The sequence below is a fragment of the Ceratotherium simum genome, chromosome 10 (assembly GCF_057802395.1).
Source record: "Ceratotherium simum simum isolate JZ-2026a chromosome 10, ASM5780239v1, whole genome shotgun sequence".
Taxonomy (NCBI): domain Eukaryota; kingdom Metazoa; phylum Chordata; class Mammalia; order Perissodactyla; family Rhinocerotidae; genus Ceratotherium; species Ceratotherium simum.
This window is the reverse complement of record NC_141909.1, coordinates 68184395-68206065: the sequence shown is the minus strand read 5'-3', so window position 1 is coordinate 68206065 and position 21671 is coordinate 68184395. Positions and strand designations below refer to the sequence as shown.

Genomic DNA, 21671 nt, shown 5'->3' with positions numbered 1-21671 from the left:
CTGCCCAAACTTTGGATCATGAGCTTTAACCTACCCTGCACCAGAAGTTTCTTGGAGAACATTCTTCTGCTGAACATTGATAAAACCTTCTCTTTCCACTCTTTTCTAGTTCTCTCCCTCACCCTTTCTCAATATTTTTTCTTCTGTTATCTTCACTGAATCTCCTCCTCAGCTAACACCTTAAATGTCAGCATTCTTCAGGGTTCCATCCTTAATCCTATTTCTCCTACTGTATATTTTTTTCCTGAGCAATCTCTTGCACTTTCATGACTTCAAGTGACACCGGCGACTCCATGATCTCTATTTTTAGAGACAATTTTCCATAGCCTAAAACTATTTCCAGTTGCTTACTGACTACTATCATCTGTGTAATACACACAAACCTAACTCATCATTTCCTAACAACCCAACTAGTTCTCATTTCTATAGTCCTGTTCGTTGTAATCCACAAAGTTTTTCAAGCTAGAACCCTTAATTGTCCTCAAATCCTCTCCCAGTCTCAGCTCAGCATCCAGGTATTCCCGATCGCATTTCTAGATATCTCTTTAATCTGTCACAACTGCTCCATCCTCATATTCTACTGCCCAAGCTAAAAAACTCACCTTTCCTTACCTGGACTACAGCATCTTAACTGGTTTCCCTGCCTCGAGTCTCATCCACCTCAGGGAATCCTTTCTCCATGGGGGGAGAAAAGAGGTTTTCAAACTCTCTATAAAGTACTTCAACAGCTTTCTATCACATATAAAAAAGGTTCACACTCCCTAACATGGATACAAAGTCCTTTATTATCTAGTCCCTGCCTATATTTCCAGCCTCATCTCCCATCACCTCTCTTATTCCAAATATACTGAAAGAACGGTAAACCTAGGGCATCCCTTTAGATATACTGATCTAGAGAGACTTTATCATTATTTGAAAATTTGAAAATGTACATATTTCATCATACTCTAAGTATATGTGTGCTAGAGCAGTGATTCTCAAACTTTGGTGTGTATCCAAATTACCTGGAGAGATAATACAGAACACAGAGGTGACAAGCTGGTTAAAGAACAGGGCCTGGCCTTTGTGTGTGTATGAAGTTCCCTAGGTAAGTCTGTTGCCTACCGAACTTGAAGACCACTGCCCCAAAGCAAAGGCCAGCAAATTATTTCAGCCTGAAGACCAAATCCAGCCACGGCCTGTTTTTGTAAGCCAAGATTTGTTCAAATACAGCCCCATCTGTTCATTTAGGTATTGTCTGTGGCTCCTTTTGCACTACAACAGCAGAGTTGAGAAGTGCAACAGAGATAGTATGGCCTGTGAGGCCAAAAATATTTACTATCTAGCCCTCTACAGAAAAGTTAGCCAACCCCAGAGGAACGCTTTGTAGCAGGAGACACGTATAAGGATGTTCCCTATGACAATGTTTGTCATGGGGAGATTTTGAAAAATCCTCAACATACATAAAGAGGGGAATAAATAAATAAATTAGGATATATACATACAATGGAAGACTATACAGCAGATAAAATTCATTAGATCTTTAAGTATTAACGTGGATTGGGCCGGCCCTGTGGCTTAGCGGTTAAGTGCGCGCGCTCCGCTGCTGGCGGCCCGGGTTCGGATCCCGGGCACGCACCGACGCACCGCTTCTCCCGCCACGCTGAGGCCGCGTCCCACATACAGCAACTAGAAGGATGTGCAGCTATGACATACAACTATCTACTGGCGCTTTGGGGGAAAAATAAATAAATAAAATTATAAAAAAAAGAAGCCATCATTTAAAAAAAAAAAATGGATAGAATAAAAAAACAAATAAAAGAATGATATAGGGCCGGCCCCGTGGCTTAGCGGTTAAGTGCGTGCGCTCTGCTGCTGGCGGCCCGGGTTCGGATCCCGGGTGTGCACCGACGCACCGCTTCTCCCGCCATGCTGAGGCCGCGTCCCACATACAGCAACTAGAAGGATATGCAGCTATGACATACAACTATCTACTGGGGCTTTGGGGGAATAAAATAAATAAATAAATAAAATTATTAAAAAAAAAAAGAATGATATGTACAGTATAATATTTTTATTTGCATTTTTAGACACAACATATGTAGAAAGGTATTTAAAAATAAACTGGAATGGGCTGGCCCTGTGGCTTAGTGGTTAGGTGCTTGCGCTCCGCTGCTGGTGGCCCGGGTTCAGATCCTGGGCGCGCCCCAACGCACTGCTTCTCCAGCCATGCTGAGGCTGTGTCCCACATACAGCAACTAGAAGGATGTGCAGCTATGACATACAACTATCCACTGGGGCTTTGGGGGGAAAATAAATAAATAAATAAAATCTTTAAAAAAATAAAAAATAAAAAAAAAATAAACCGGAATGATGTATACCAAATCCATGATAGTCTTGCCTATAAAGAGGAAGTAAACGGAAGGATACAGGGAGAGGAACAAAAGGGACCTCAACTCTGTCTATAAATTGTTTTCATTAAAACATTGAAGTCAAAAAGTGACAAAAATCTGAAGATTTGCTAATACTAGAATATATTGTTTGCCATATTATTCTTTGTGTGTTTGGTTTTATTTAAAATTAAAAACAGAAATAACCTAAAATACTCAACTATAGGGAAAAGTAATTGAACATTAATAATCCAATGCAATGGGATATAATATAGCCCTTAAAAATGTACCTGAAGAAAATATAAGAAATAATTGATTTAATTCTCCATGATTAGTATAGAATACAAAATTGTCCATGAAGTAAGGTTACAATTACATATTTTTTTAAAGTGCAGTCGTTTGTTTGTTCTTTTTTTTTTTGGCTGATTTATTTATTGACCTGTTCTTTTTAATCAATATATATGCACATAAAAATTTACTAAAAATGAAGTCAGTGATATGTTTGACTTAATATTATTTTTCTTTGTCTTTTATTTTCCAACTAATATTAAATAAATACATATTACTTTAAAATAAAATGGTATTCATTTTAAATGACTTTATCACAGATAGCACTAATTGCATCCATTCTCCCCTTCTTCCTACTGTGCTCAGTAAAACACTACATTTCTCAGCCTTTCTTGCAAATACAGGGGGCCATCTGATACAGTTCTAACCAATGAGATGTAAAGGGAGATTGCTGGGTGCAGCACATTGGAAAGCTCTTTGAAAGGAAGCAGATTTGACTAGTCTTCACCTTTGCCCTTTGCCCTTCTGCTACTTCTTTCTTTGAATGGGAATGTGAAGCAAGTGAGAAGAGGAAGCAGCCATCTTGTGAGCATAGAAACAAAAGCCACTCATTAAAGGATGGCAGAGCGAAAGTCAGGAGGAGCCTGGATTCCTGAGGGGATTACAGAGCCCCTGCACCAACCCTGGACTGCATACCTCTAACACTTTCTGTTACATGAAAGAAAACAACAACTTACTTGTTTAAGCCTTTCTCTTACAGGCAGCGAAATGTAACCCTTAACTGTTGGTTTCATCTTGCTAAAATTAGATTTTAACTAATTTTACCACTGAACGCTACTTTAAAGGTGATCTAATCATACTACCTTCAGATAAGAAAAGTAATCTTCAAAAAGGTTGAAGGATTGAAGCTAGTCTGTATCAGAACAAGGACTAGAACCTCACTCTCACTTAAGTGAATAGTTTTTTCTAAAATATTAAAATCTAGTCCACTTTAGTGATCCAGGTTGAAAATAACTTAACATTTCATATTTCTTTTTCAATTTCATAACATTTTCAAATATTACACATACTTTGGTTAAAAATTAGTGTTCATCCCTTTTGTTGCCCACTAGCAAACCTGTAATCTGAAGTTACTCAAAATTAGTATTCAAACTATCTGACATCAATTTCTTAAGTATGTCTGTATAGGTTACTCCCAAAGACTATACAATCTACAACAAGGATAAAGAATTCAGTAAATTTACAAACAGGGTTTGAATTTATACTCTATCCCACAAAAACAACTAATTTAAGTCCTAGAAAACCAGAAGTGTTTGCATTACACAAATAGTACATGTCTGAGTTTCACGAATACTTTTATATAAAGAATAAGACAATACGTCTTTTGTCCTTGGATGAGAGAGATTTCTTGACTGCATATGGGATTCTTGGATCCTAGTACTTTTTGCTCAGTAGCTGGCAGCTTCCATCACCAAGTCCCTGGCTAGACTCTTCACCCCTGCTGTTCCGAAAAACCCTCCTGGATTCCACTGTGTAAGAAAACCCAAACACTCATGCAGGGCATCTGCCCAGAGAATGGAGAGGACCAGTTCCTCAAGAGCCTGAACTTTCATTATCTTTCCTTTGTTCCTGGTATGTGGCCCCACTCTTAGTTCTTCTATTTCTTTAGTCCTTTACTGAAGAGAAATTTAATTCTTTGCCTCCAGATCTAAACCTCTTAGAGAACCACATTTTCTTCAAAAATAACACAAACTCATCAAAGGAAATAAATATATTTTTTGCCAACATGAACATGTTACAGAGCCTGAGGTGACAGAAAACTGACTAAATGCTTCTTAGATCTACTATAAAGTATTTTACTGTGTCACACCAGCACTGAGGCCAGTGATACTCAATTTCTTCAGCTAGGACTGGGGGTGGGTTATCTAGAAGGAAGCAGCCAGAATGTTTTATATTCTGTAGGTAGTATTTTATATTCTATAGGTAGTATTAAAATTCTACCTATATTAAGAAACATTAAGCATAAAATAGCCCTTGCAGCAATTTCTAAATACCACAAGATGGGGATATGACTCCATGGCAGACGAAAAAAAAAACTACAATTTTTCAATTAAAAAACAAAACAAAATAAATGTTATTTTCCTGACTTTCCGCACATAGAAATAAAGGTGTTTCTGGGTTGAAAATAAAAAATAACAAAGAGGTGTGGAAAAAGGCTTATTTCTTCCCCTGATTCATTATTAACAAAAATACAAGATCTTTCTATATCTTTCACTGAAGATTTGCAGTTATTCAAAAAGCAATCTCCAAAAACGCTCTGGTTCTCAGGACCTGTGAATACAGCAGTCAGCTTAGTGCTCTACCTACAGCTGGTAAACAACACGTTATTTCTGATAAGCAGGAGAGAAGGGCTGTTGGCGCAGCATGGTGTAGTCAAATGGGCAAAGGTTTTTTTAGAGGGAGAGAATCTGGCTCTATATTTCCAGACGGCGTGCTTCTGAGCAAATCCCTGAATCTCTTTAAGCTTAGTGTCACATGTATCAAAAGGAATAATATTAAATTTTATCTCACGAGGTTGTTGGAAGCTGAGATAATGGACATGAAATTAATTTGCATACTATATACATTTAATTAAGGGCAAATTATTATTATTAGTGTAATGTTAAGTCCTGCCAATTTAACTATTGAATTTTCATTTTCATATAAAGTACATTTTATTTTTTATAAGATTTCCAGGTTTTTGTGAGTATTCTTGAAATAAAAATTCAGCAAGAGTTCTGAGGAAAAGGCTATTTCTAAGCATATTCTGGACCCAGTATAAGTAATGCTTTGAGCCTTCTCTACATTTTAAAAGATAAATATTTGAATGACTACAAAACAAATGAATGTGCCTTGTATAGTATAAAACACATAAATTTAACTAACTTATCAGGGATTAAAATTAACTCTCAAAGGAGGAAAAATATAACTAGGACAACCAAAAGAAAAAGTAAGTGGAGTGGCCCAGTGAGGTTTCATATTATAGGGAAAATTTATGGGTTCTCTGTTGTTGGATTTTATACATATTATACGTGTGTGTGTATGTGAATGTATGTGTGTGCATATATGCATATGTGTGTATATGTATTCCAGAGGAACTAGAATGGAAATGTTTTTAGATAGGTATAAGACACGTATTTGTGTGTTAAATAGTTTCCTTTGGGTTGCAAGGAATAGACACATTCTATTTCCACCCAGCCTGACTATTAAGATTCTTTTTATTCCACTTTGCACCTGTGAGAGGATCTCTGCCCAGATTTATAATGGGGCGATTTAAGGTGAAGGCCTTGTTACAGGATTCCTCACATCCTAGGAAGAGCTCCACTGAACAAATATTTTATTTGGACCTTGCCACAGTCTTTAAACTTTTCTTTGGAACCTCTCTGGGGGAAGAATGTACATACTTTCCTTTAATTATTCTTTTTGTTTACCCATCTTTTACTTACCACTGGCATTTGTTCATACACACGAATAGAAGATAGTATATCTACAATAAAGCAAATATGAAGAATTGATATTTCATCAGTTTTAACTCAACATATAAAACATATATATAGTTCCTTCTGTACCTGAAGGGTTTCCACGGAGTTTTTCCATTTTCTCTTTGAGATAAACAATTTGCTTTCGCAGTTGATCATTCAGTTTAAGCTGTGTCTCATATCGAGTTTTCCACTCACCACCTGAGTGCAGAGGGGGGAAAATCAAGATCACCTCACCACCTCTCATTTATTCATTAAAATAACATGAATCAGTTCAATCTTACTCTGCTACTGTACTTGATTTTATTAGCAATACCGATGAACTAGAGGGAACTGATTTTTCAGTGTGCGTTTCTATGTTAGACAGGCTCTTTCAGAGCACAGAGACTGGACTCACAGTTGGATTACCACACAGGCAGACCTCACTGACTTCTGTGATTCCTGGACTCCCTTACTCCCTACCTTCTTCTGTTCTTTCTTTCCTCACGTATCTTTATAAGGAATTCTATTAGGGGGAATATCAGGAACATGTCTCTTTCCTTGGAACTTGAAATATCCATATATAACAACCCAAACAGCACTAGCCTCCTATTCAATGTCAAGTTTATTTTTTTTCCTTTGCAAAAGAATTCTGAAGTCCGTTTAATTACTACCACTTACATGTTTGTTATGTGTAAAGTATACAATACTTTACATATATTAGCTAACTTAACAGTCGTTTTAAAAAACTTAATTACCCATTTTACAGATGAGGAAACCAAGTCTCAGAGATGTTAAATAACATTCTTAAGATGACAGAGCTAATAAATGGGGGAACTGGGGTTTCACCCCTGTTTTATCTAACTTGAAAGCCTATCCTCTTACCACTATGCTATGATAACACTGTTTACATTGGGCTACTTATTCAGGCATCTTCTCTTATCCTTAAGCGTGTTTCTTTTACTAACCCTCTTTGGCTATTAAGGCCAAAACATGTGTCCTATTGCTCTAAGAGAGGAAGAAAATACAGCCTAAAATTAAAATATCATTTTCAGATTCAAGTCCCCAAGCTAATTTTTTTGAGTCTTGAAAATCACACTTTGTAGAGAGAAAAAAGATGGCTTATTTCTAAACTTTAAATGTTCTTTACATATATAGGCGACTTCTGCTACATAATAGTTGATGGAGGAGTCTAAGCAGAAAGAGTATTAGCCCTCACCACTGCCAACCTCCTTGACCTGCCACATGTCTCCTTACCCCCCTCATCTCTAAGTGAACAGAGTCTACCAAAGAAAGGGGCAGGAATACCCTCTCCAAGGGAAGTTTAAAGTCATTAATCCAAATGCTTTAGGGAATAAGAAGAAAGGAGAAGCTCTGAGGGACTGAACATTTATCTGAAAGATACCACTAAGCCCAAATAGAGAGAATTATCTTTATAACTGGCTAGCTGAAGTGTCTTTGTAATCGGACTCCTTTCTCCACCATGGGAATGGGGGCTTCAAGCAAGATGAGAACAGTTACCAAAAAATTAGGAATCCAATTTATTTTTAGCACATCTGAGTGTAGTTTACGTTTGACCCTATTTTACTTTAAAATGTTATTAATCTAAAGATCATCAAATATGGATAAGCCTAACAGTATACTATGATGTAGTAATGTTAGTGAGTACAGGGCCTTGGAGGTAATGATGTCAATATTCGTGTTCCCCAATGTAGTGAACTGATCTCCAACGTATACACTCAAAACCCAAACTCCAACGTGTAATTCCTTCAATGTACACAGACAGCTCTGAATTGCAGAGGACAAAAAAACAAAGAGAAAAGCATATGGACTGTTGAATTAAAGGAGAAAATTTTAAACAGTAGCATCTATAGACAATGGGAAGAAGATAGTCTTATGTAGCTGCAGGTGTGCATTGTGACTTTCACGGGGCCCTAGGCACTTTTACCTTCGTGGACCCCTTCCTCCATAAAAAAATATTTAAAATTCTATTTTACTACTGTGTTAATATAAAGACAAATATAGTCCAGGCTGGATCATATCCATTTTTTCCTTCTGATTTTAAAAGAAATTAAAACATTTCACGGGCCCCTAAGAGTATCATGGGTCCTTCATAATGTGCCTGCTGTGCCTAATAGATAAGTCAGCCGGAGGCAGCTGGGAAACGAGCATAACTAGTTCCGGGTCAACTTTCCTAATAAAGAATACAAACTAATCAGTACAGAGCACAGAATAAACTCTTGTTAAGCTATCTAGGCTATGGGCAATCATTGAGACTGGTTTCCAGAGTTAATTTGGAATACCTTTGTTTGACGTTTTTGCAAATAGTTCATATCTACATCTAATCTATCCTACCTGTACTAATTATTACCACATTGTCCAAGTTGACATGAGTATGCATTCATTGCTGTTTTAATCTTACTATGAGGAGGGATACACATAAAACAAAAGAATCTACTTTAGAAAAATCTTAAGAGACCTTAACTAACTGGGTCCAGCTGATCAGTTGCTGTTGTTGAACTGTGAAAAAAAGACAAGATAGAGCTATCAAACAGCTAAATCAATACTGTTGACTTGTTTCAGGTCACTTATGTCCCTAACCCTTGTAAGATAATGTGTACGCTTTAACTAATTAATTAATATTCAATTGCATAAAAATTAAGACTATATAAATTACCAAAATCCACAGCCATCACTGATTTATATGGCTAATACCAAAGTAAATGTGCTGGAATTTCTAACTCCTTAGCAAGTGGATGGAGGCCCACAAAACTGGAGATTAATAATTTTTTTTCACAAAATAGCATTGGCTCCCAGAAATCAGGTCAATTTATCAACTGTTTTCTTTTTCTAAAAAAGGACCACACTAGGTTTTACTTTCCCTATGACACTTTGTTCTATGATAACCCAAAAGTACTGAAAATTCTAAGGTTTGTAATTTTTGCATCGTTCTTCATCTGTCTTTAAAATGCAATAATGTTTAAATTATGTTTTCAATTGGAAATAAGATTGGCAGTTAAAAATACTGTAGTGAGTTTTTGGAATAATCTTGATACTTAGGGAAGTCCAAAGCCATCTGAAACCAATCCAAGTAAGAGATGTGGTATTGTCTCTGAGTCAGCCACAATAAACTTGACACCAAAAAAGATGATCCCTGACCTTGAGCACAACAGCAGCTAACCTTTCAAAGTCTAAGATACAGTGATAATAAGCCATTATTTAAAATATAGATTATGAGGATAAAAATTTAGCAGAAACATTTGTGTCTGTTGGGGGAAAAATACTCTAAGCAATAACTCCATGAAACCATTTCTCCCGTAGTAACTCTAAAAACAAACAAAAAATCAAGCACTGTACTTTTTTAAAGGAAAAATCAAATTGCTTTGCAATCTCAAAGAGAGATCTTGGCTAAAATCAGTACCATGAAAAGCAAAATCAAACCCAAAATTGAAAAATTCTAGAAGTTTGATTCATGGTCAGTCTTATGAATTGACCTTGGAAGGGGAAGTTCATTAAGCAAGAGAAAACTAGGTGGAGTCCTATCTTTTAGATATGGATTCTTTTTTTTTTTGCCAAAGTGAGATAGCATATTAACAACAACAAACAAAAGAACAAAGCCCCACTGAATAATAATGCCAAATAATACATTTTAAAGTGTTAAAAAGAATACATTTAAATTGGTTGAAACTTGATCCTACGTGGACTTTAATAACTCAATCATGTTTAATTGTGTTATTCACTATATTTATAATGATTACAATGATGAAGTTCTGTTAATTTGAAAAGATTTTGTAAAATAAGAAAATGTTAACAAGGAAAGGAAAAAGCCTAATATGTGGCATTGTACTAGGCACTAGGGCTACAAAAATAAAATAAACACCGTCCCTGCTGTCAAATCAGCAGTAGGACAAGTGTGCAGGGAAAGACAAGTAGCCAGAACATTTGAGAAAAAATTTGGTTAAGTGGATGCTATGGAACACATAGGACATCCAATCAGGAAGGTGGCAGAAGGGAATGAGAGATGGGAAGATCAAGACTGAACGGGGTCAGGCAATGCTGCTGGGGGAAATGACACCTGTTTCAAACCAGAGAAGGTGAGAAAGGATATTCAAACAGAGAGAACAGCATGAAAAAAAATGCCAATGTGTCAAAAAAGGAGGGGACACAATGGTGCAAATAGTATCTCTTATGGGTAAATTTGCCCCCCCACCAAATTTTCAGAAGACTTAATGAGGAAAAAATCCCCAAGGTAGGACTAGTGGTTTTGAGTCATGTCTCCACCAATTACTAGCTTATTTATGTGATCTTGAGCAAGTTACCTTTTCTGTGCCTCAATTTCTCATCTGTAAAATAAGGATAATTAAAGTTCCTACCTTATAGGATATTGGGAGTATTAATTAAAACATGTAAAATGCTTAGAACAGTGCAGGACACACAGAAAATGCTATAAAAGTTAGTTGTTGTCATTATCATTTTCATCATCGTCATCATCATCATAAGAAATTGACTGCAAAATTGCTTTCCAAAAGGATAGTGCTGCACTGCTACCAGTAATGTACAATGTTCCCATTTCACTTTAAAAAAAAAAAAATCTCAGGGCCGGCCTGGCGGCGCAGTGGTTAAGTGCGCGTGCTCCGCTGCAGCGGCTGGGTTCGGCAGGGGTTTGCAAGTTTGGATCCCAGGCTCTGACCGACGCACTGCTTGTCAATCCATGCTGCGGTGGCATCCCATATAAAGTAGAAGAAGAAGGGAGTGGATATTAGCCCAGGGCCAATCTTCCTCAGTGAAAAAGAGGAGAATTGGCATCGGATGTTAGCTCAGGACTGATCTTCTTCACAAAAAAAAAAAAATACAGTTACTTAGCATAATAAAGATTAAATAAATTAATAATCTCTACTTAAAAAAAATCTCTACTTCTTCAATAGGCAACAAATTGTATCTGTTTTAATTCAATTCAAATTACCTTGACTAAAAGAATAAGTTGGATATTTTTCCATGCTCATCAATTGTCTCTATGTCCCACTCATATTTATCTAGTACTGGGAACTCAGTGTTTTCTAACTGAATTGCAGAGAATATAGATGTAGTGAAAATATAGACCTTTTGTCCATCATCTTGGCTACTAATATCTTTCCCAGATTGCTGTTTGACCTCTCATATTGGTCTTTTTTTTTTTAAATCAAAGGTAAACTATTTTTTCTGAAGTCAAACCTAAATACATTTTCCTCCGTGATTTCTTTTATTGTTCTTAAAGACCTTCTTTATATATAAACAGATATATATTCATCTATATTTTCTTGTTTAATTTTTTTCATATTTAACTCTATAATCCATCTGGAAGGTTTTATTTATTTTTTTTATAATTTTATTTATTTATTTATTTTTCCCCCCAAAGCCCCAGTAGATAGTTGTATGTCATAGTTGCACATCCTTCTAGTTGCTGTATGTGGGATGCAGCCTCAGCATGGCCGGAGAAGCGGTGCGTCGGTGCACGCCCGGGATCCAAACCCGGTCCGCCAGCAGTGGAGTGCTCGCACTTAACCGCTAAGCCATGGGGCTGGCCCTGGAAGGTTTTAGAATTAAGTATAGAGTGAAGATCTAAAGGAATTTTGTTTTCTAAATATTATACCAATTTTCCAAACAGAACTTATTGAATAATTCATCACTTCTCCTTTAGCTCCTTTAAAAGTTCATGTGATGACACAAATTCCAATAAAACATTATGAGTAATTGGCTCCTTGGTTTCAGTTCTCTTCCCAGAAGCTCTTTTCCAAACCTCGGTAGGCAGGCTAAAGTTCTTATTTCTTGGTGGTGATAAGAGGGGCAGATAGTAATTAGAAAGTGACAGCTTTATGATTGTTATGGACTGAATGTTTGTGTCCCCCTAAAATTCATATGTTGAAGCCTGAACCCCCATATGACTTTATTTAGAGGTAGGGCCTATGAGGAAGTGATAAAGGTTAAACCAGGTCATAAGAGTAGGGTCCTGATTCTATAGGGCTGGTGCCCTTATAAGAGAAGGAAGAGACACCAGAGCTCGCTCTCTCTGCCGTGTGAGAACACAATGAGAAGGTGGCCTCTGCAAGACAGGAAGCAGGCACTCACTAGGAACCAAATCAGCTGGCACCATCATCTTAGATTTCCCTGCCTCCAGAACTATGAGAAAATAAGTTTCTGTTGTTTAAGTCACCCAATCTATGGTATTTTTTTATGGCAGCCTGAGCAGACTAAAACAATGATCATTTGCTACTTTCCTACTTCAACATATGGTGCAGATTTTGTTTGTAATAATCTATTTCCCACAGTCTCATAAATGAAAATGGTTTTCTCCTTTTTTTCGTAGATAACTGAAAGACTAACTGAAAAGATTTTTTAAAAAATTAACTTAACAATAACCTGGCCCTGCATTTCACAGCATTATAACATGGTTTTGATAAACTAGAATCTGGTTTTTTTTTTCTATCTGATATGGGCTGAGTTGTGCCCCACCTCTCCCTCCCCCTAAATTCGTATGTTGAAGTCCTAAACCCCAGTGCTCAGAATGTGACTGTATTTAGAGATAGGGCCTTTAAAGAGATAATGAAGGTAAAACGAGGTCATAGTGGTTGGCCCTAATCCAATAATGACTGGTCTCCTTATAAGAAAAAGAGATCTGGACACAAACACGTATAGAAGGAAAACCACGTGAAGACACGGGAAGAAGATGGCCTGCTACAAGCCAAGGAGAGAGGCCTCAGAAGAAACCAACCCAGCCAATATCTTGATCTTGGACTTCTAGTCTCCAGAACTGTGAGAAATTAAGTTTCTATGGTTTAACCCACCCTGTCAGTGGTACTTTGTTATGGAAGCTGTAGCAAACTAATACACTATCTATTCTGTTCTATTGATTTGTTTCCAGTTTTAATGATTATAGCTTTATTACATCTTGTAGAGTCCCATCCCCTCACAATTTCTTATTAATTATCCCTGTCTATTTATTAATCCAGTTAACTTTAGAATAAATTATTCAAGTTAAGAAAAAACATGTGTGTTTTAATAAAAATTACATATCGATAAATTAATTTGATGAGAATGAGCATATTTATAATATCCACTTCTCCCATATAGGAAAAGTATATGTCCCTCTTCTTATTAAAATCTTAATAATGGGGGCCCGCCCGGTGGCGCAAGCGGTTAAGTGCGCACCCTCAGCTGCGGCCGGTTCGGGTCGGGGCGTGCACCGACGCACTGCTTGGCAAGCCATGCTGTGGCGGCGTCCCATATAAAGTGGAGGAAGATGGGCATGGATGTTAGCCCACGGCCAGTCTTCCTCAGCAAAAAAAGAGGAGGATTGGCAGATGTTAGCTCAGGGCCGATTCTCCTCACACACACACACAAAAACAAAAAAACTTAATAATGAAGATAGTAAGAATCTCTACATATTACATATTTATTCCTCAAACAACGCTATGGCTTATGTATTTTCACCTATTTACAGACAGGGAAATTGAGACCAAGAGGACTTTAAGCAAATTATTCAAAGTTACACATTTAAATTCCACAGTTAAGTTTTAAGCCCTGGGGCCTTCTGATTCTAAGGCCTATGCTCTTTACACAGGCTAACTTCTAGCATTTTTTTCTCTTTCTGGTATAGGTTCTCAGATACTCAGAGACTTGAGCAGAGCCGAAGCTGTTACATATTAACTCACATAATGTCCCTCCAGTAGAAATTTCCCGAAATAAGAAATAAACTTAAGAATTTAGCTCATTAACTTTATAAGAAGGTTCACAATGACTTTTTTTGGTGTTCGGTGTGTCACCCACCAATAAGAGTCTCAGCAGCTCAGCAAAGTACGTGCCAAGGCTGCAAACTTTCCCAATTTCATTTTATTGTCGTGTTTCTCTCAGGTATGAAATCTCTTATGTTGAATAAGGTGAGAATTCTGGCTGAACTGTTATTACTCCTTATAGGATAGTCTTCTGTGATCTCTTCAGATAGGTCCTGAACATTTCTTATCAAGGATATTGTCAGATATTTTATGATTTGGACCGGAATTGTGGGTGTGATCATTTAAAACCCCTATTTTCTAACTAGTTATTGCTGGTGCTTTTTTTTAAAAATAAACATTTCTTCCATTATTGTATCCACCCATTTTCTAATTCTTTACTAATATACTAGTTTTTCAACTGATACTCTGGAAAGTTCCAGATATCAAATTATAAAATCTGAAAAATTATAATAACTTTGTCATCCTAATAGCTCTAACTCTTATTTCTGTTTCATATTTTATTGCTTGACTACAACTTTCAAAACATTATTAAATTTCAATGTTGGCAGCAGGCACATTTTTTCCCCAGGAATGGGAATGCCTCTGATGTTTCATCATTAAGTATTATGCCAGTTTGAGATAAATAGGAGTATTCTTTGTTTTAAAATAAGGGACACAAATTGAATTTTATCAAAACATTTTTTAGCATTTAACAAGTTAAAAAAATGTTTGATTTATTAATATATGAATTAATAGCCAAAGGGGTTTGGGGAGAGAAACCAGCCTATAAATGAAGACTCAAAGTAACTCAAAAGAGGTCCAGGATGGAGATGTAAATTTGTGTGTTGTCAATGTACTAAGGTATTTAATACCATATGACCAGAAAAGATCACCTAAGTAGTGAGTGCATTTATAGAAGAAAAATCAGAGGACTGAGCACTGGGGCACTACAAGTTTTTAGAAATCAGGAAGATGAAGAGAATGAGGAGTACCACTAGGTATGAAGAAAACCAAGAGCATGTGGTGTCCCAGAAGCCAAGGGAGCAAAGGGTTTCAAGGACGAGGGTGATCAATTGTGGCAATGCTGCTAAGTAAGTTAAGGCCTGAGAATTGACTTTGGATTTAGCAAACTGGAAGGCACTGGTGACCTCGACAAGAGCAGTTTTAGTTGATTAGAGGCAAAACTTCTAATTGGAGTGAGTTCAAGAGTGAATGAGACAATCAGGCTTGTGCTGGGCAAATACAGCCCATTTCTATCCCTAGACAAGCAAATGTCACAGACGCTCAATAAACTGAAGTTCTATTCTCTACACGAAAAAAAATGAGAAGCAAACATAAGCTTAATAGATGGAAAGAAGTAAAGGCTATGAGTGTGGGATTTGACGCCAGAATGCTTGGATTCAAATTCCAGATCTGTCACTCACCACCTCTGTAGCCTTGAGAAAGCCATTTAGAACCCCTCTGAGTCTCAGTTTTTTCATCTGTAGAAAGGGGTAATAATACTTTTTTCTGAGGGTTGTTGTGAGGTTTCCATTTTTTAAAATGCACTTAAAGCTCTACACAAATACTCTTCTTACTTTTTAAAAAAGTCTCCTGAACATTTTCTTTCCTGTTCTTTGTTTGGTGGTTGAGCTTTAAGATAATGAAATTCAGATTTAATTAAAACATAAACCACTTTTTCTGTATATAGTTCCCTACAAATCATAAAGGGCTTCAAGTGGCCACTATGGAAATGCAAAGCTCCTTGAAGTTGGTTGTGTTTTCCTAAAAATTAATCCAGTTACAAGCCAGATAGATTAAACAAGAAACAGAAAAGAGTAGAAATAGAAAACTACTCTTTTGAAGAGTTTTGCTGTACATGGAGCAGTCAAAAGGGATGACAGTAGAAAGGGAAATGTGGGGCTAAAGGAGGTTTGTGATTTGTTTTCTAGATAAAATAAATTCAGCATGTTTGTATGCTGTTGGGAATGATCCAGTGGAGCAGGAAAAACAGATGGTGCAGAAAAGACTGAGGACAATCGCTGGAGTGATATCCTTGAGTAGGTGAGAGCAGATGGGATCTACTGCACAAGTGGAGGGGTTAACTTTAGATAAGATTAAGGACAGAACATGAAGAGGAACAGGAGGGTAGGAGGAGGATGTGCAAAGATGCAGTTGGGTGGGTAGCCTTCTTGGTAGAAACATGTGGAAATCCTCTTCTGATTGCTTCTCTTTTCTCTTTGAAAGAGGAAGGTAAGCTATTAGCTGAGAATGAAAATGAGGAGAAAGGTGGTAGAGATTTGGGGAAAGAGTGGGAAGTGTGAAGGAATTACAGAAACAGATGTGCCCATAGTTGTTACTTGTGCATGTATTTCTTTTGTAATGTTAAAACAACAATAAATTTATTTTAAACCTCCTTTAATATTGCCCCATTGCCTTCAGCATAAATACAAATTCATTAGCATCATATTAAAGACTATTCTTCATTTGTCTTTTTCATAAACCTTAATCTCATTTCCTGTCACATTCTCATTACAATATAGGTTCCATCTTTATCAATTACTTAAGGGTTCTCCTCAAATGGCATTATGTTTAATGCTCCCTGTGGCAGACTGCCTTTTCCAAAGATGACTGCAATATCGTATCTCATCCCACATGTTCTTCTGTAACGTGACCTTGACAAGTAGAGTTCACTTCTCCATCCTCTTGAATCTGTGACTGTTTTGACCAATAGAATATAGTGGAAATGACAGTGTGTCAGTTCTGGGAGTAGTCGTTAACTAGCCTGGCAGTTTCTGTCACTTGTGCCTTTTGGAATGCTTGTTCTCAGGATACATCCTCTAGGAACCCAGGCACCAAGCTGTGAGAAGCAAAAACTACATGAGCCATGTGTAGGCATTTATGATAGGCAGTCCCAGCTAGGCTCCCAGCCAAGAGCCAGCATCAGATGCCAGCCATGTGAGTCATCCTGGAATGTCCAGGCCGTTGAACCTTCAGATGACTGAGCCCCAGACAACATCTGACTGCAATACATGAGAGATCCCAATTAAGAACCTCCCAGGCAACCCAGTCAACCCACAGAATTGTGGGAGAGAATTTGTTATTTCAGCCCCTAAGCTAGAGGGTGGTTTGCTATGCAGTGGTAGATAACCAGAACTGTTGAGTGCTGACGTGGTAGACAGCAGTTGTCATAGCACTAGTGGTAGTGGTAAACAGGTGATCTAGGATGAAATCATGGCTCTGCCACTCCCTGGCTATGTGACCTTAGCAAGTTATTTCAATTCCTAAATTTCATTTTTCCATAAACGGGAATAATAATCACCACCTCACCTGACACAGTTCCTGGCCTTAGTTAATGTTAAGGAAAGGGTAAACGTTTCTGTCCTTTACCTTGGGAAAGGAAAGAACTTTCTCACTTACCATTTTACCTTTTCTCTTTATACCAACATTCCAGCTCCTCCCCATGAGAAGAGTTGTTGATAATACAACTTGTTGGGCTTAGATTTTACTAGTGGGTATAGTTATTGCACTGCATGTGTATCTACGAGCATGACCTGGATTGTCTGTAACTAGATAGATGAAGAAATCCCAGCTAGCCTTGCCAGTGCAACTGCTTGGTAAGTGTACTCACAGTCTGCCCCCATAGAGCCAGTTATAACCAAGATATAGATATGGAGACATAGGAAGCTACTTTAGCCTTGGGACGAAGCAGTGTTCTCCAATCAAGCTTTAACAGAGCAGTGGGTACTTATGAAAAGCAGCATTTTACTTCTCATATGGTTACTAATCCTTTTTGTTCATGGCTTCCCAAACAGAAAAAGAGAGAAGAATAAATGTGTTTAAGAACCAAAGCCCACCCCAATAACCCTAATAAACTCCTACTGTTCCTTAGCATTGAGTTCAAGCTCTGCCTCCTCTGGAAAGGCTGTCTCGATGCCCTCATCCGAATTGTGTTAGGTTCCCCTTACCTGAGTTTCCATTTTTCCTTATGCAGAACTTATATCATTTCCTATATTCATATTTTTTTTTCTTTTTTTTTTTTTTGAGGAAGATCAGCCCTGAGCTAACATCCATGCCAATCCTCCTCTTTTGCTGAGGAAGACCAGCCCTGAGCTAACATCTATTGCCAATCCTCCTCCTCTTTTCCCTTTTTCTCCCCAAAGCCCCGGTAGATAGATAGTTGTATGTCATAGTTGCACATCCTTCTAGTTGCTGTATGTGGGACACGGCCTCAGCATGGCCAGAGAAGCGGTGCATCGGTGCGCGCCCAGGATCCGAACCCCGGCCGCCAGCAGCGGAGCGCGCGCACTTAACCGCTAAGCCACGGGGCCAGCCCGTAGTTTGACATATTTAATTTAGTTTCTCCCAATAGTCAATGAACCTCTTTGGAACAGGGAAAAGAAAGGTCTTCCATTCAAAGTGTTGACATATGGCAAGACTTCAATCAATATCTTTGGAATGAATTAACATTTTGCATACCTTATACATTTTAAGGATATATGGGGGTGTGTGTGTGTTTGTGCAACACTTGTTCCCCCCCCACACACACACACACATTCTTCCAACACAAACAAATAGCCAAAACCTAGATAAGGATTTTAAAGTTATACCCCAAAATCCAGAAGTTAAGATATGAAGGATATGACTTAAATAGAAAAGTTGTGATATTTTATTTACTAAGGAAATAATGTATTGATGTCATGTAACTAAGGTTTAGCTAATTGATAAATGAACATTTTGGGGTTTTTTTGTTTTTCTTTTTGTGAGGAAGATCAGCCCTGAGCTAACATCCATGCTAATCCTCCTCTTTTTGCTGAGGAAGACCAGCTCTGAGCTAACATCTATTTTTTTGTTTTCCCCAAAGCCCCAGTAGATAGTTGTATGTCATAGTTGGACATCCTTCTAGTTGCTGTATGTGGGACGCCGCCTCAGCACGGCCGGAGAGGCGGTGGGTCGGTGCGCGCCCAGGATCTGAACTCAGGCCGCCAGTAGCGGAGCGCACGCACTTAACTGCTAAGCCACGGGGCTGGCCCCGATAAATGAACATTTTGAACTCATAAGTAGGTAAATAATTAGAGAGTAACAGCTATGACACTCTGAAATATCAGTTTTAAAAGCCTCCATAATAAATTATTATTAATGCTGCCCAAAAGTAATACTGAAATCTTGGTACTATTATTCCATACATGTAGTTTAATGCACTATAGGTATCTTGGTAAAATGAACAATAATTATACAGGAGTCACATATAAAAATATTTACTTATATACCTTCATCGTCAGTATTGAGTTTGGCTTCCAGTTCCGCTATCTTGTGTCTTATTTCAAGTACTGAGAGTTGCACTAGATCCCTATTTTTAAAAATAATCTGTTAATTATGATTCAACTAAAAAATAAGATGAGAAAAATAATACATACTAATCCACCTCTACTTCAAGAACAATTTATGAAACATCACTTATTGAAGGCATGGTTGAGAATCAGGAATTAGACAAATAACGGCTTCCGATTACCCAGTTCCAGAAGGACGTTAATATGCACTAAAGCTCAAACCTCCCCAGGCAACCACTAGAAACCCTTTACTTTTAACTTTAAATATGATCCCAAGAATCTGGTTGTCTTTGTTTCTCAAAGCCCAGCAAATGAGCCGTAAATTATTATAGACAGGAATAGCCAGGGCAACAGGTAACAACTGACAGCCTTGAAAGAAAGAAGAAAAAAGAAACGCTAACTTAAAAAAATACCCACCCCCAATAGCATTCCAGAGATTATCTGCTTAGAATATCAGAAAATAGCACATTAATTATCAAAATATGAGGATGACAGAATCATTTATTCAATACATATTTTTGAATGCCTATTATGTTCAAGGCGTTGTGCTAAGTGCTGAAGATACTACAATGAATAAGTGAATAGAATAACAGCAGTAGCAGCAGCTAACTTCCACTGAATTACTACAGGCCAATGTGCTTTATACACATTTGACCCAATCCTGGCCACAACCACACAGGGTATGAGAAAATGATTTGTACACCAATCTTGGAGTGGAGAAAACTGAGGCTTAAAGAGGTTCATTAACTTGCCCAAGATCAGGTAGTTACTCTGTGATAAGAGCTGGGATGTGACTTAATGCAGGATTTCTTTATCAAGTACTTGGCTCTTATCCTCTCCTGCCTCAGGGAATACAGAACCTGTCCTCTGAATGATTATAGTTTACTACAAGACCAAGAAATAACCAAGCAATTAAAATAGTGTGATTGGAGCTACAACAGAGGAAAGCACAGGAAGCTATAGGGACACACAGCAGAGTCTAATTCTCAGGGGGCCTGCAGGTGGGGCTGCGGTATCTTAAAAAAATGTTATCTTAAAACATATTGTACTAAAATGTTATGTATCTTAAAATATTTCAAAGATTTAATACAAAGCACTAATACTATTCTAAAAAGCATATAGGCAGGACATCATTTTTACAAAACGTCACCATTTGTTAAGTTCTTCTAAAGGGATGAAAGAGAAGCATATTTAAACGAAACCTTTGGAATTTGAAATAGAAAACCTAAATTTAATGGTACATCAAGACCAAACACATATTTTAGCATTATGTATATGCACACAATAAACTCCACTTGATCTGCTCCTAAAGGCAGAACACCCTACCTCAAATCCTGTCTATAATACCAAATGCCTGATTAATCAGAGGCAAATGAATCAATCTTTCCTATAAAACACTGTTTTTAGACGTCGCCAGATCTGCCGGGTATTAACCACACAGCCGGCGTCGCATCACTCGGCGGCTTCAGCCCTGCACGGCAGGCGCTCACTGGCGCGGCCCTCGGGCGGCGCGGACGCGGACCCCACACCAGGCGCGGCAGCCCGCGCGCCGCCCGCCAACTCACTTCCTGTGGATTTCTTGCAGTAACTGCTGTTTAAGGCGCTCTGTGCTTACACCCTCGAAGGTGTCGCCCCTTCCTCCCTCCATAGTGTCAGATCAGAGACTTCCCACGCCCTTCCCCTCACACGGCTTAGAACACAAGAACCTGAAGGAACACCCAGAGGCCGGGAAGGAGAAAGCATTGTCACGAGCCATCACCATGGCGAACGGAGTCACAGTCGCCGGCTCCCGGCGCCTCGCGATGACGTCACAGGGCGTCGCCCGGGGGTCAGGGGAGGGCCATCCGGGCGGGTAGGGGCGGCAGACCGGCGGGGCCTCCGAGTGCCGCGAAAACGGGAGGAGGGCTTTCTAGCCCAGGAGCAGGTCCTCGAGAACAGCGCCTCGCAAGTCCCGAAGGCTGCTGTCTATTCCTTTTTCCAAACTGGTGGAGGGGGCAAGCCTTGCTCAGGATGGCGAGGGGTGACGTGCATGGGCTGCATGGCGGAGTGTAAGGGGGTCGAGAACTGCTGGCGTTTGTAGCTTTCTTAAACACTGACCCATGCCCCACTGTTCACTTGACTCTTAGCAGTTGTTAGGGAAACACTGAATCCAAGAATGGCCGTGCCTTTCTTTGCTTCAGCTTGCCTCGCACTGGCGGCTCGGGTTAGGAGCTATGAGGAGGAACAGACTTTAGGAAGGCACTGCCTGAACTCTGAGTCTGAGTTTCCAGTCCAGATTGTTCTGTTTTTGAGTTCAGGCAAATCTGGGGACTGTCCACGGACATAGCTCAGAGCTGCCCACTATAACTTGAAATTTACTGTTTATATTTGTTTTTTTTTTTTTTTTACTGTTTATATTTGTAATAGTAAATTTTGCATTCCACTCCTGATATGTCTGTGCTTTAGTATCATCCTTGACTC

At 38.4% G+C, this 21671-nt stretch overlaps 1 protein-coding gene across 1 annotated transcript in view; it reads right to left on the bottom strand.

The window, feature by feature from the left end:
• SOHLH2 (spermatogenesis and oogenesis specific basic helix-loop-helix 2) overlaps positions 1–20911 on the bottom strand; it is a 139731-nt gene extending 118820 nt beyond the window's left edge. Inside the window, exons 1-4 of the mRNA XM_087436194.1 lie at positions 20777–20911; positions 19152–19231; positions 6266–6376; positions 6143–6183 (exon numbers count right to left, since the gene is read on the bottom strand). Of these exons, the coding sequence (XP_087292320.1) occupies positions 6143–6183; positions 6266–6376; positions 19152–19231; positions 20777–20859 (315 nt within the window). The 5' untranslated portion in view covers positions 20860–20911. The remainder of the gene's footprint in view (positions 1–6142; positions 6184–6265; positions 6377–19151; positions 19232–20776) is intronic.
• Positions 20912–21671: the final 760 nt, after the last annotated feature.